We start from the raw sequence: 15,766 nt of genomic DNA on the forward strand, positions 1-15,766 counted from the left end.
TAGGTTAGATTAGATATTAGGAAAAAAGTCTTTACTGTGAGGATAGTGAGGCACTGGGACAGATTACCCACAGAAGTTGTAGAAGCCCCATTTCTGAAAGTGCTCAAGGCCAGTCTGGATGGACCTCTGAGCAACATGATCTAGTGGAAGGTGTTCCTGCCTGATCTTTAAGCTTCCTTCCAACCCAAACCATTCTATGGTTCTATGATTAAATAATATAATATTGTCATTTGGTTTTCCTCAAGCAGCAGTATTTGCTTAATGAAACTTTCAAACTGTGATTAAGTGAGGAGCACAGCCTCCTAAAGGACTGAAGGAGGACTATCTATTCATCAAAAACTGCCTTGGAATTTTTTTGCACATTTCTCAGTATGCATGTACGCAAAGCAGATCAGACTCTTTATTGGACCTCTCGGGACACAATAAATAAATAAATAATCCAATAAAGCATTTTCCTTTGGGTCAACAGTCCACTCTGAAGCTAACTGCTTCAAAATGATGTTCCATTGCTTTGATTAACACTGTAGGATTATCAGGTTACATGGTATCAAGGTTTTGTAGAGCATCCAGAGCGCTAAATACTGATAAGAAAGAGGATGTTTTCACAGTGAGCTGTCACTTCCTGGGCAACTCACCCATCTCTTGGCCACTTCCTTTCCCAAATCTTCTTTGCTTCACTGTTTTCTTAATCTACACCAGAAGCCACCTAAATGAGTGGCTTTAGAACTACCCCTCTGCCCCAACACTCATCCTTTCAGAAGTGCCACGTGTGAGTGGATGTTGGCGCACAGCAGGGGAAGGATGGCAGCTAAAACTGAGCTTCTCCACCAGGGACACTCCTGTGCCTACATCCCATGGGCCTCTGTCCCAGGAGCCACTAGGGAACAGTGGAATAAACTCCACCTGGCATTAGGGTTTGGCACCCACCTCACCCTGCTCAGGCTCCTAGAGCTGGAAGAGAGGGATGACAACTAGTAGGATTTACACCCATCCCTATGAAATATTACCTTTTCCTTCATCAAATTTTTGTTCTGACACATTATGCAGGGTACACTACCAATGGATAAAAACTAAGCCTTCTGGTAGACACTTACTTCTTTTGTCTTCTTCTAATCTATTAAGTAAAAACCCCAAACACATTGATCAAAACAACCTTGCTGTGGTCAAAGTTGCATTGTGCTAACATACAGTTTTTTGCATTCACTTTTCCACTGATCTTCTCCTATTAATAACTTCCACTGTTACCTTTTGTCATAAATTATATTCGAGCTTTTCCACAGCAGCAAATATCTGCCTACAAGGGTGCCTCTGTTCTATAAATTACTGTAAAATATATTTACTAGAAGTAGAAAGCATTTTGTGGTAAGCAAAAAGAGCATACCTTTAAAATAATATTGAAGGATAAAAGGAAGCATTTAAAATTACTATCTTGTTGAAGTCAGGGTTTCAAAAAGTGAGTGAAGCATAGTGCCTAGTTCTACCACTCAGCCATGAAACCCCTGTCAGTTCTTTTATACTTCATTTGCATGTTTTCAAATATAAAATGTTTTTCCTATCTTCTGCTTTGAGTGGAAAAAACCTCTCTTAAAAAACTGACAAAACAGTCACCGTGTCAATTACTTAAGATAAATATATTTACAAAATAGAGGGAATATTTCCATAAGCAGCCACCTGTTTAAGGCATCACTCAGATACATGTCATACAAATATGTGTACATATCATTCCTTCAAAGTCTCCATTTCACTTTTCTTTCTTTAACAAGCTGGAAACAGCCTTTAGTAAGTTTGGTATAGACTGCTTTAAAAAAAAAAAACAACTGCAAAACCTTTGCAAGTAATTTCATCAGTGAATTTTTGTTTGGAGAAGTTGTTTGGTAGGAGTATTTTTATTAAAATCAGATGTATCACAAATGCTGTGCAAACATACATTCATGCAAGTGTTGACATGGTCACCTCGAGAATTAGTCTTGAAGAAAGATGAAGTGCCATGTGGTATCAGTGCCTAATCATTTACTATAGATCTAGAGGTATAGATATAGATGTAGATATAGAGGTAGCTAAAGCAAAAAAGCAGATTCAAGGCCTAGGTTACATTCCCTTGTAAACCTCCTATCAGATCTGTAAGTCATAATGTGGCTTCAAGGAAGACCCAACTCACTTTGATACCGCTTTGATAGGGACAAAATAAGGAGTCAGAAATACAGAAAGCTGATGGTAGTTATCACTGAAATTTAAAACCCAACTAGACACTAGATTAACTAAGGCTACTAATTCAGCTTCTAAAGCATCTCAGATGATCATCATCATCATCTTATCGCTGATATTTCTATCTTTTTAATTTTCATTTATCCATACTGATTGATAAAATTTCCTAAGATATCTTAAAGCAAAGAAAATTCCACACTTGGCAATCAAGCAGAAATATAAAAAAGGAAATGGCAAGATGGTTTAGATAGCCTAGTCATACAAAATCACCTCATGATTAATAGCAGTGTTGGTCTCACACACTAGCTCTCATCCTTCCCTCTTGCTCTCAGTGATATTTAATATTTCCAAGTGAGGGGAAAAAACCAATATATTATTTAAGATTCAGAAGAGAAGAAATGCTGCATTGATGATGATCAGACAACTACCACTGAATCACTGGTTGAGCTGATGCTGATTCAATAAGATCTAAAGGGAAATAACAAACTCTGGACTCAAGTTCTTAAGACCTCTGTTGTGATAGATGATGGCACCAGCTACAGCTGCTTTCCATATGTCTCTGCATAATAGTAGGGTATGTGCGTGGGGGGAATTTAAATGTGTCAAATCAAACACCATTCAAACACTAATTCTAGAGATTTTTCATATTCTAGAAGGAAGAAAAGTCTGAATAAACTCAACACTGTATTATTGATAAAACACATATATCAAACAAAAATAAAGCTTGAAACCTTTAAGAATACCTGTTCAGAACTCACACAAAAGGTAAAATATTTCCACTAAAAATGCCTAGGTTCCACAATATTTACTAAAAATTGGCTAAGGATAGCAACTAGGCTAGGTGAAAACAGATGCTTATATAAAAATTGTTCACCCTATACAACTCCTAGGTAATGCTCTTGATTTATGATAACTTCTTAGCCACATTTTCTATCTGTCAAGCTCTACATGACCGTCTCACTCAAAGAAAAGGCACTCACAAATGGTATGCTCTCTTCAGCTTTAAGCAGCTATCATCAAGAATTTAAGTAAATCTGAAATTGCACCATGACTAGACTCCCCTCTTCAGGGCAGCACTTGAGTATATCAAATGGTAATTAAGGAGTAACACCTAAAATATATTATCACATTAAGACATGATTACTGGCTGAATAACGTGTATTAATGCTTACTCAAGATTTTTTCGTGTGCATCAAATTTGGTACTATATAACTCTCCAGGAACCAGTAAAGTAGAAATCTTAGTGTATACATTTATGCAGGAAATCTTAACTTCAAGAATTTTTTTTTAATCCCACCACTCCTCCCTAAAGGAATTAAAAATGTTGTATCTCCACAAACCCAGTAACTCAATTAATGAAACTGGTAGAAGCTGCCTTAAAAGACCTCTGTAGCAACTCTTTTCTATGATTGAAATGAGCAGACAGACATTATAAATCTGACACATCCTCCTGCCAGTGGACGTGCTGCACAGCTAAGAAAAATGAAGAGACAGTTGATTATGCATTTCTCAAGCTGCATGTTTGCTATTGCCATACATAATTTAATGAATGAAAAACCAAGTATAATAAGCCAAACATAAAATTCCCCAATCGCTTGACAGTAAGAATCAAACAAGAGCAGTGCAACCTTAGACTGACAACATTTTTAAAAGAGGTTTGGAGGCTAAGTTCATGGCTTTAAAGAAATTTTATAGTTCCCTCCATCCATTTTCTCTCTGCTGTCAATGTAGAAGCAATAACAGCTTTGCCCCACTGCAAGAGTGGACTCAAGTTCCCAAGAAGAGCTGTCCAATAGTTAGCTAATCTGTAAAACACATTGCATTTAAATACTGAAGTGATTGATCAAAGCACAATCTCAAAGGGAGATAAATCAAAAAGAGAAATAAAAAGGCCTAAGCAAGTAGAAAAACAGTTCTGTTACTCACCCTCAGATCTTCCTTTGTGTTGAAGCTATCAAGAAGCTGTTGATAATGTCTATCAGTCATTTGTCGCAAGAGTGACAATAAACAGGAGACAAATTCTCCCTGTTCAGATAAGCCAAGAGGAGAAATATTATAATGTTTTCTGCACTTGAGCTTAAACTCTTATAGCATAAACACTTCAAAATAATTAACAAATGCAAGGGAAATTAATCCACAATTAGGCTTCAGCTCCACATTTTGTGAAAATACATTGATTGCACTTCCCTTTTAAGGAAATATTTTTCCCTAGATGGATTTTACTTGCTTAGAAAAATCAATTTTTAATAGTTCCAGCAGAGCTAAACCAGTAAAATTTTTATTTGTGATTTGTTTTCCTTGTATCTGTTTTTAAACAAATTACTTAGACTGCTAAAATTACAACCTCTTTAATCAACTCAGCTTTGAAACAGATATAAACAAACATATTTTGCAAGAATTCTGGGAAGAATGCTATTGTTTTCCTTTAGGGAAGAAATGACTGGAATTAGCTGGGTATTTTTAAAAACATTCTGCCATCTCAAAAAGCCAAGATTTGTCAAAAAACACATTCATTTGTAGGACTGAAAAAACCTCAAAAATGTTTTGATCAGAAATTTCTTTGGGCTTATGGAAGAATTTCTCATTGAAAGAGCAGAGAACTTCACTGGGTATCTCCAGTGAGCAGTCAAACAACCAAGACATTATAGGGAGGAACAGGTTCTCCCATTCACCCTTTACTGTGTGCTTACTCATTTTTTGGACTGGGAAGAAACACTGAATGGTATCAGTCAGGTCTGACTGCAGAATGGATGAGGACAGGAAAGAGTCAAAGGTCTGGTTTGCATCCCAATGCTTAGAAGGAACAATTCTGAAATCTTACAAGCTTGCTAAAAAATGGGAAATATATTTCTGCTTGTACCAGGAATGCAGAATGAGACTGAGAAAACAGGTATGTGATAACAGTACTTTAAAATGGTGTCTTTCACTGGTTTGTCAAGTCAAATTTTAGGAAGGTTTCCCTCCATCTTTCATTAAAAACAGAAAATAAGATTAAAAAGAAAAAGTATGTTTTCACAGGAATCTCACAGAACAGCTGTTCTGGATTTTACATTGGAAGGCCTAATTCATTTGTGATTATACCTGCTACACTTGGTCATGTGTGAGGTGACGGCTTTCACTGGCAACATGGTGATACTTCTACACTGAAGTAATGATTCTAAATTTCTCACTTCCCCTTGTTTTACAGTAAACATAGCATTCATAGAAACATAAGATCACAGTCTCAGAACAATATCCTAAGGCTACAAAATCTCTAAATATTCATGCTCTGGGCATAAACAAAGGTTACAGCTGCTGTCCTGTAAATATCTGTATACCCAATTGCTAGCTTGAGTGACAAAATTCCTTTCCTGCCTAGGCATTTTAAGCAGTCCTTTTTAATCACCTTTCTTCTATGTTCCCACATTTGTTTCAACTTATGTAGTAGTATATTAAAATCACAACTTATTATAGAGAACTGTACTATTACAGCTGACAGATTAGTGTTAAAAAGGTATCAACTTCAGCTAATTGTTAACTGACTTCTAAATTTGAGCTTTTAATTTGAATGTAGGTAGCTATACAGGCTGGTTTTTAAAATAGCAATGCACATTCAGCTTCATTTGTTGAACTCAACAGAATAATGTATGTTGTAGAATTTCTGTCAGTGTTGGCCACAGATTAACTTTCAAATCATGCACCAAAGCAAATTCCACACGCATAATCTTGATAAAAAACATACAGGGTCCAATTCCAGTGTCAAAATATACTAAAATCACTTAGGTAGATTCCTAAATAATTTTTTGTGTCTTATTTAAGGAGCCCATTATTAAAAACCATGGAGCTTTCAATTAAATTGCACTTCATTTAGCTTCTGAGCGACTGAACTATCAAGATCTGAAATCAATTTAAAAGTACTTTAAATTTAAAATTTCAATTTAAGTTCCCTTTAATTGGACTGCTTTCTTCCAATTCTTTAGATGCAAATGCATTTTTTTCTTAAGGAAGTCCAAAGGTCTAATTCAGTGACAAACCAAACCAGAAATTTCACTTCCACCATTGCATTAAATTCCATGTTTGTCAATGCATCATCTGTAACACTGACACCCTGAAGCCGTGTTCTGCTTCATGCTCAGTTTAAAGCATCACACACATCTTGCAGGTTACCATCGAACAAGACTGCTCACTGAAAATTAAATGGTGTTATCCAGGTACCAAAGGTGCCTGAAAGAAATGGTAGAGTCATGGCAGCACAAAGCCCAGTGCTGCCAGATTTGATGCTCTTTATGAAGAAAAAGAGCAACACATGGGCCTAGGAGACCACATCAGATGGGTTTGGGACTAATTCCACAAGGAAAACTATGTCTCATTCAAAACTATGACAGAATTTTATCAAGTGTGGTCCCATGGTACATCTCACAAAGAACTTTTAATGACACATGCAGCTTGAAATAATGGTAACATACTGGAACAGACTCTACTGCTGCACTCCCATTGAGTACTTTATCATACATGCTCTACAAATAGTTCCAAGAATCTGGCTCCATGTGCTGCCAGAAGCCCATACTGCATGATATTTCTACATAAATGTATATAATTGCCTTATGCTGTGCTGTGAGTCACTTCCACATTAAGTATTCTTTGGGAGCCTGCAGTGACAATAACATAGCTCTTCTGATGCACAAAAAAGAATTTTGCAACTTGAAAGCACTTTCAGAGTCTAATTTTTTTATGGTGCAAAAGAATTAGGCTGCCATGGTGTTTAATGAAAACTTAATCTGCAATGGGACAGTTCAAAAGAAACCAATAAGATCAGAGCTTTGCTACACTAACAGTTTAACACTACCACCCTTTCTTCAGCTTAGATTTTCTTGTGGTAGCCGGATATGCCACACCACACACATTTGCAATTTTGTAATTTAAAGAAAAAAAAACTCCCAAACTCATAGATGCAAATTGCTGTTGAACCACAGTGATTAAAGTGTGATGTTATCCCATTACAGAGCTTGGTCAGCTCCATAAAATACTCCATATACACTTTGCTCTCTGTGGGTCTAAAGTTAAAAAGAAAACAAGAAAAAAACCCCGACAACACATTTTTTTCTGCAGCTATTAAATGATTTTGAAATGTTTGATCTCAGAGGAAATTCTGGTTTGAAAAGCAACCCCCTATTCATTAACAAAAACTGTTACAGTGTAAACACCGAGCAATTAGTTAATAAATGTATAATGAGATGGTAAATCACTCAGCATAGTATGTTTTCTGCACAAAATGCTAACCCCTCACATCTTGGGGTCACATCCCTGGCTATATTAGAACCAATTTTCCCTTCAAAAGCAAAGTGAAAACCTTGCTGCAAACAAAGCAAAATAATACTTCATTTTATTTGATCAGTGCTCATCACAGACTTTTCTGTAAATGCCTGTATTTCAACCTTCTAATTTCCATGAGTTGTTACAGCAGGTTCACCAAAACATCATTTGCTAATCTTCTAAATCTATCCTGTATGCTCAGCTTCATGTGACAAAAACAAAGCTCAAATACTCAGCCCAGAGAACAACAAAATGCTTCTCAAGTAATAAATTTAGATTAGTACAAGTTATCACAGATTCTGCAGGCATCTTTAGAGCTGTTTCATAATGAAAAAATGTATGCCTTTTAGGAACTGTTATTGATCGATACTCTTCTATTTTCAGGAATTCAAACTGAAGGAAAGTTTCAGAAAGCTATCGTATTGCAAACAAAAGGAACATACTGAAATCATTACTAACCTGAAAGTCTCAAAAGAAATGTTATCTTTTGGGCTTGTTTTTTTGCTTTGATTTGGGTTTTTTTTGGTCAAAGTCTATAAATAAACTTAATGAAAAAAACTGCTCTTTCCACTAAAAATGAGTGGAATGCAAGAAAGGTTTTCATTGTCTTCCTCATTCTCTCTTTTATACACAAAGTCTAACACCGTGAATTACAACATAAAGACAATATATTCACAAATCTAATAGTCCAACCAGTGACAATTGTGAGCTCTTTCACTGCAAGAAACTTACAGTCACATCTTGAAACTGGAGGCGCAGAGCAGAGCCTGATGGTTGTGGTCGGCTGGTGATCTCTAGTATGGTCCTTAACAGAATATCTAGCAGACTGTTTACAATCACATCAATTTCTTCCAGGACTGATTTTTCCTTAAATAATAAATAAAACATTTAAGATTTTAAAAGAGAAATACGACCACAAGCATAATTCCTTTGATGCAATTTTAGAAACAAATTACAGTTTCATTATGAACACAACATTCAAGAAACCAGGACTATTCTGTAATTCAGAAATTGTTTCATTCATTCATTTTTCCCAAAAAAATTTCCATTAATTACACCACAGAGGATGTTTACAGGGATGACTTGGAATATGTAAGTATTCATCGAATTAGCACAGCTCTATTTTCAGTTGATGTTTGGAAGAAAGCAGTAAATAATATATGAAAACTTTTTGGGCAAGATTTTCATAGGTAACACTCATCAATCTTCTGGGGAAATTGCCAAGAAAGGCTTAAAATCCAAAAAGCAAAATCCTGTTTTACACTTTGAAACTATCACCAGAAATAAGCAGATGGTGCTCAACCTTCAGGACCTGCTTCATCCGTAAGGCCCAGCTAGATCCCTTCCCAGCAGCTGAGTAGCACAAAGAAATTAGTCATTTATGTGAGCCCACAATTGCTTGTACACAACATCAAAACAAAGGAATCAAAGCATTCACTGCCAAAACAGACCATGAATACCTCAGTTACCAGCATGAAAACATTTGATAAAGTCAAGTTGTAGTTACTTTTCCTTTTTAATTCAGATAGAAATGTTTTCCCTGCTTCAAGACTGTTTTAAGTCTCCACTGCAGCAGAAACAATCTTAACCTGAGCAATTTTATCCATTGTTGAACATGGCTTTTTACAGAAAGGAACACTTCATAATCAAATGCACACAACCAAGCTAAAACTCAACTGACAAATAAATAGATCAGCTTTACTGACACTGAGGTACTGGAGTGATTTGAGTTTTTTCTTCTGTTTAATTTTTCTTCCTAGGCACCCTAAAGTATATGATTTGTAACACAACTCAAAATTCCTTTTTGGGCTCAAGTTGAATCTACTGTCAAGCCATGTTCTCTGTCACTTCATCTAGCATCAAAGAGTTGTTAAACTGGCTTCTTAGGAAAACAGACAATATACAGTACATTTAGGAACTGCATCCACCATGAGGACCCTTCTCTTTACTACTACAATCTACTTTTGGAATGAACAACAGTTTTAATTTTCAAAGCTGCCTTACTGCAAATTCACTTGTTCCCTCAGTCTCTAAATTATCTTGATTTTAACAGAAGGACTGAAGTTCTGTACTGATGTACCAAAAAAACATGTCAAAGTCACCAGGTTGTTAACAGTCTCAATTACTCAAAGAATATTAAATGTAGTAGCTGCATATCCTGAACATTCAGGAGAGTTTTATGTAGATATCAACTTGTAATTGTGTACATCTCAGGTCTCATGACTCCAAATGGAAGATCTTCTGAAATTCAGATCAGATATGTGAACCTTTCTCCCAGTCCAAAACCACAGGTCTGCTTTAGTATCTATCACTTTATCTTGTGATGAGGTTCTATACTCCAGGTCCAGAAGTAGCTGGAAGGAATACATTGTTACAGTGCCAAAGGTGCAAGCCAGGTCCATTACCAAAGCACTGACAGAACAATTGCTGAGAGAGGTATGAAATGAAGAAGCACATAAAGGAGTTCTCACTAATGCATCACAAAATAATGTGGCCTTGATATGCATGTATTGCACTAATTGCAGGCAATGCCTGGTTTTAATTGTCTTACATCCTGTTGTCTGTCAGAACCTATCATCACCGTCCCATTTGCAATACACCTGTCTAAGCGCGCTCTCCTATGCAGCTTTCACACATTCATTCACAAACATCAGAAATCAGCCACAAAGTTTATCAACTAACAGCCAAGTGCAATCCCCCCTGCAATACTCATATCAATCTCTTTACCTATATCCTGTGTCCCCTAAGAATATACAGCCCACAATAGAAAATGATCCTAAAAGAAAATAGACATTTCTTTCCAACACAACTCTCAAGAAGTGCAAAAGCTTGTCGGACATCATGTGACACAATTAAAATACTCATGCATGGAAAGAAAAGGGTCATGAAAAAAATCAAAATGACATGTTTATGTAGATTCATTACAGAGAGAACTCTTTAAAATGCTCTTGGCCAAGGTCCAGTTTGTGTCATTAAATGTCACTTAGCCATATAAAGAAGTTCAAGTGGATGTGACATGGTGTTTACTCACTGAGCTGTTCTTCTTGATGAGGCAAAATATGTTGCTAAGGATACGGGCACACATTATAAGGTCCTTCTGCTCCTGTAAATGCATGTGGAGATGATGTAAAACTACTGGAAGAAGAATGCATCGAGAATCTGGAAAAAATTAAAAATTTAATGAATAGGAGTTCTCATAGAGTAATTTAATTTTAATACATATACAAAATATGTCTTCAGTCCAAAACTATTGAATATATTCTAAGCAGAAGCTTTTGCTTGCTTTAACCAACATTTTTGACAAGCAGAAGCTTTTACTTCACATCACAAGCAAATGTTTGAAGAGGAAACAATATGCTGAAAACCACTATATTATATCATGGATGAAGAAAAACACCACTGTGTGGTGGTGGAATATGCTACATATAAAAGAAATTCTAAGTATTTATTGAACTGTCATCCAAAATAAAATAATACAAAATAAAATAAAACCATGAGAATTTATGCTCTAGTGTTCCTGCCACGTGACAGGATCCATTTATACACCAAAGTTATGACAGACTTCATCAGGAACTTATGTTATTCTACAAGAGTTCTATTTTACAGACAAGCAGCAGTATTTTCAGGTTTCTTTCCGAATTTTCACCTTTCCAGATTCCTCACTCCTACTGAGTATGAGCAACTTGGACTATTGATGTCAACATAAAATAATTTGCCTTTCCACTATTTCATTTTCTAATCACAGTTCTTTGGTGTTATTTGCAGTCCTGAATTTGCTCAAAATTATGCAAGAACATCATTAACATGCTACTTATTTCTGCTTCCTTTTATTACAATTAACGACAATATTAAGTGGGAAGAACCCTAATACTTACACTTGTGATAACACTTTAAACACCAATTCACAACTTGATAAATGGGAAGGATATTACCTTTCTTCGTTTTGTTGTTGTTTTAAAATCTTTTCCATAATTAAGAAATTATATTCCCATAGAAATGTACTTGAATAATTTCATCAATTAAAATTTTAATTATTATAAGCTGCATTATAATAATATATTCATCTGCTCCCTTTGTTCATTAATGCAATTATGTGTTAAAAATTGATTTCTCTAGCTGGAAAATTACTCTTTTAAAACAATTTTGCCAAGCAGGTATTATTTGTGGATTACACTTTCTATAAACACTTCTTTCTCCCTCAATTATTTCCTCTATTTTTATCATGAGGGAGAAGAAGATATATTTATTCTGGGATTTTATTTGTTTAATGTTTTTTTCACTTACTGAAACACAGCACTAATCTTGTTACGTTTTACTATTCCCTTGTTTTCACCGTCTAGTCATCTGTACAACAAAAGACAAATCATATGGGCAAGCCCATTTGTACACACTATTTAAGTATGCTCTTATTTTTGAAATAAAACCTTGCCTACTCTTTTAGAAATGGGTGTTTCATACTTATTATTAATTCAGGTGTACCTGAATTTTCTTTTCCTACTAAAGAAAATAATAAACAAAGGCAGGAAGGCAGTAGGCAAATGACCACCAGCCAACTGAAAACCAGCGGTACAAAAACACAACACTGGACAATAAATTCCCTCTCTCCAGTGACTATTTCTGCAAATGTCTCAGCAGGTTTTCATCAGGACTGGCCTGAGACTTCCTGTCTGCCTGTGGTACCACAAATGGGGGAAAGTTTCTCAACAAAACCAAGGCAGCACCTTCTTTTTTTCTACCTCATAACTTGGCTTAGCCAAGTGTTGTCCCCAGTGTTCTGAGATGCCAAGTGTTCACAGCTGCCACTGACCCATCCACTGCAAGACTTCTAGGGTCAGAGGCTAACTGGGCAGGGAAATGGTGAATGTGCAGACCTGGGGTTAGAAAAGTGACACCTTCTGATCCCCACTGCTAAATCTTCTTATTGATTCCTGCTGGATGAAAAAACACAGCTAATGCCTTCAGCTGAAGCAATAAAGCAGGACCTTTCTATTTGTATAAAAAAGACTCAGGGGGTGGCTCCTTTTCACTGCTCTTTGGCCTTACTTGTATTGGATTCTTGACTATCTGGCAATCCAGCATCAAGAGACAAGATGAAGGGTTCACTGTGTAAACCAGCCTGTGATTCTGTGCTTGGGGTATTTTGCTGGCAAGCAGGTAATAGAAAGCTCAATCCAATCACTACTCAGCTGCACAACTATCACAGAACACTAAAAGAAGCTCTTTGACACATTTCATGTATAGCATGATTGTTTGGGCCACCAGTCCTCTCTTGCAGCTACAAGTCAAATCCCTTACATCCGAAGGGCAGAAGAAACCAGAAGCAGCCCTGTGCCAAGGTGTTTCTTGGTTAACTCTAGATAGCTTCCTGATGAGCCCACACAGCATTTGGCACCTAACCTCAGGTGCCATCTACTCTGTGCACTGCTAACATGTTAGCACAGCATCATGAACTACATTTTGAAGACCAAAAATCTACATGTAGCAACACTGGACTCATAAATAGCCAACTCTTACACATAATGTGAACTGAGGTATCTCAGGCAAAACTGAGCATCATCATTCAACTGCTCCAAGCATCCCATTTTTGCAAAAGCTTCATAAAATTATCAGAAACTCTGTTTTACCAGACCAAATGGACTAGCAAGAAGCATCTTACAATGACTTCCAACTATACATGGGAGGCAGTAGTGGCAGTTTTTGAAACAACCGCCACATGTAACACAGCTTTAGCTATACTTCTTATAAGCCCAGGATCTAAATATACTTCTGTCTTGATCTGTTTAGGTGGAGAGATGTAGTGGTATTACAGAGGAGGAGAGCTGGCTCATTCACCTCTGACACAAACCAAGGACTAGGTGAGAAAGTTTGAAGAATATTTGTCTCGGGTTACTCTTCTTCTTGCTAATTGTCAGCTGCAATGTCAGCCACTGGATACAGAAAAATTAATGAGCAGAAGGAATGGTGTAATAATCAGAACTCTGAGCCATCACTCACTGTCCTAATTTTTCTTCCATGCAGGAAGTCAAATTAGCTGACTGTTTAAAATGCTAATATTTGCCCTTTACAAATATTATACAGAAAGACAAGGAAAAAATCATGACACAGAGCTTTTGAAGTATGTGCTTGGCATAATTAGAAAGAAGGCAATCTTAGACTCTGGGCAATCCTTGTGACTTTCCTACACAGCATTAACATTTAATACACAGAAAGTCTTCTCTCCTTAATTTCCATATAGTGGTAAAGCATCTGCAGAGACATACTTTCTTCAGTCTAGTATATTTTAAAGATTACTTTCTGAAAGATGATGTTAATTTTAATTACTGTAGCTAAACAGATGGTCAAAGCTTCATCCTGTTTGGAAAAATTGAACCTTTTAAACAAACAAACAGCACACTCCTTGAACAATAAGAAACAAGGATGTTGCTCTTGGTTTTGGTAGTTTTACTTGAACCATTTAATTTGTTTGGATTAAATACTGGACTTAGGGATGTCAGGAGAAGAAAATGCTTAAGCCAAAAAAGCAGCTATCACTGCAATTCCCAAACCAAACATATATGCCTGTTCTCCGGCTGCATGGACATGTCACTGTTCTCAGAACAGTCAGGAGGGAAACTAACTCACAAATTGTAGACAGGAACTGTTTTCACTTGAAAGAAAAAAATTGCCTGTAGGGCAGAAGGAAAACACTGGCATGGCTCAGAAAGTCCTCCTGTGGCCTAAAAATAAGCCACTGATCAAAAGCATAATTTGCACAGACTGAATTTCTGTATGCACTATGCATCTATCATATAGATAGATGTCCACAGGTGCATACAGAGGCACACATGCACAAGCAAATATAATATGCAGAAGAATAGTACATGGCTGTGGAAGGCAAATTAAGCAATACTAATTAATCTGAAAAAGATCATGGAGTTCATGAAAACAGTGCTATGGATCAATGTGTAAACCCTTTATGTTTTGAAAAGATTTACTCTTTTTTCAAATCTGTGTTAAAGTTTAATGTATTTTAAACAAACTGAATTCAGGATTTGTATCAACACTTTCAATAGTGATAGGCTTTTTGCATTTTTATAACAATCAATTAGCTTGCAGTGATTACTGAGATATCTTACGAGTCTCATTAATGAGAAGATTTGAGTATTCTGAAAAACAGTGGAATAAGAGGGAAATCATAATACCTAACTTCTAGAATTAAACCTCCTTATCAGCTAACAGTGCCATTTCCTGAACTTGCTCATTACTTTTTTTCATTCCCAAAGGAAGTCTAACATCTAACATTTTTTACACAAGGCAGTTTAAAGATATTAAATATCCTTACTGACTGTATCAGGTATTTGTCTCTGAATGACTACTGAAACAAAGTTTCTTAAATGTACCTTCTCCTGTAATATACAGAATGCCATTCTTAGATGAACTAATTCACTCAATCTCAGAACAAAAACAAAAATATAATTATCATGTCTCCAATCCATTAACTGTGGGATTCTGTGTAATTAAAGAAAACAGCAAAACAAAGAAAAGGAATATATGAAATAATCACATTAAAATCAACATATGAAATCAAGCATCAACTTGGTATTTTTCCTAGCTTCATAATATAACTGATAGATCTATTTAGTGTAAATGGTCATAGAATTAAAGCTCTCCTCTACTGCTTTGAACAGTTGCCTCACTAAAAGGAAAAGTCCTACGGAACTACCCTTGCACAGAAGTCCAAATCCTCGTGTTTTGGGAAAACACAAAGTTTCTTGCCATGTAACAACAATTTTCATATGGTAAAGTGCTGCACCACAGCTTATGAATTAGCTAAAACACAGGCTTTATCAATATGAGGTTTTCTTTTTTGTAGGATTTTACCTATGAACATAATGACTTTACTGCTAACATGTTGACATGTTGTATCAGTGATGATTCCAAAAAAACTCATTCTTTTTGAAGGACAAAACCCAGATGTTCCACTTATGCACCTCACATTTTCACAGCTATTGAATTTGCAAGCTCAAATAAGTGCCCTTAGATTAAAAAACAGTTGGAGTTCTGTCAATTCCTGTTTAACCGTGTTAAGAAGGACATGGTTCAAGATATGGCTCTCTGTTACTGGCCCTAACTCTTTCCAGCTAAACAGATTTAACTCTTCCTCAAGGGAAGCTGTATTAATATTGAATGCAAAAGAGAAAGCAAACAAGCATGTTAGACTACTGATATATGGGAAATAACAAAGTTAGACATTCTTCTGGTTACAGGCATATGTACATCATCAGTTTGG

At 36.1% G+C, this 15,766-nt stretch overlaps 1 protein-coding gene across 4 annotated transcripts in view; it reads right to left on the minus strand.

The window, feature by feature from the left end:
• DOCK4 (dedicator of cytokinesis 4) overlaps nucleotides 1-15,766 on the minus strand; it is a 224,507-nt gene that overhangs the window by 56,456 nt on the left and 152,285 nt on the right. For all 4 annotated transcript variants that reach the window (XM_088054848.1, XM_088054845.1, XM_088054847.1 and 1 more), the window contains exons 24-26: nucleotides 10,529-10,656; nucleotides 8,230-8,364; nucleotides 4,132-4,230 (exon numbers count right to left, since the gene is read on the minus strand). In XM_088054848.1, coding sequence (XP_087910974.1) covers nucleotides 4,132-4,230; nucleotides 8,230-8,364; nucleotides 10,529-10,656 — 362 coding nt within the window. The remainder of the gene's footprint in view (nucleotides 1-4,131; nucleotides 4,231-8,229; nucleotides 8,365-10,528; nucleotides 10,657-15,766) is intronic.

This window comes from Pseudopodoces humilis, chromosome 5 (assembly GCF_049639895.1).
Source record: "Pseudopodoces humilis isolate 2021_Gansu_Grassland_sample_001 chromosome 5, ASM4963989v1, whole genome shotgun sequence".
In the NCBI taxonomy this organism is placed as follows: Eukaryota; Metazoa; Chordata; class Aves; order Passeriformes; family Paridae; genus Pseudopodoces; species Pseudopodoces humilis.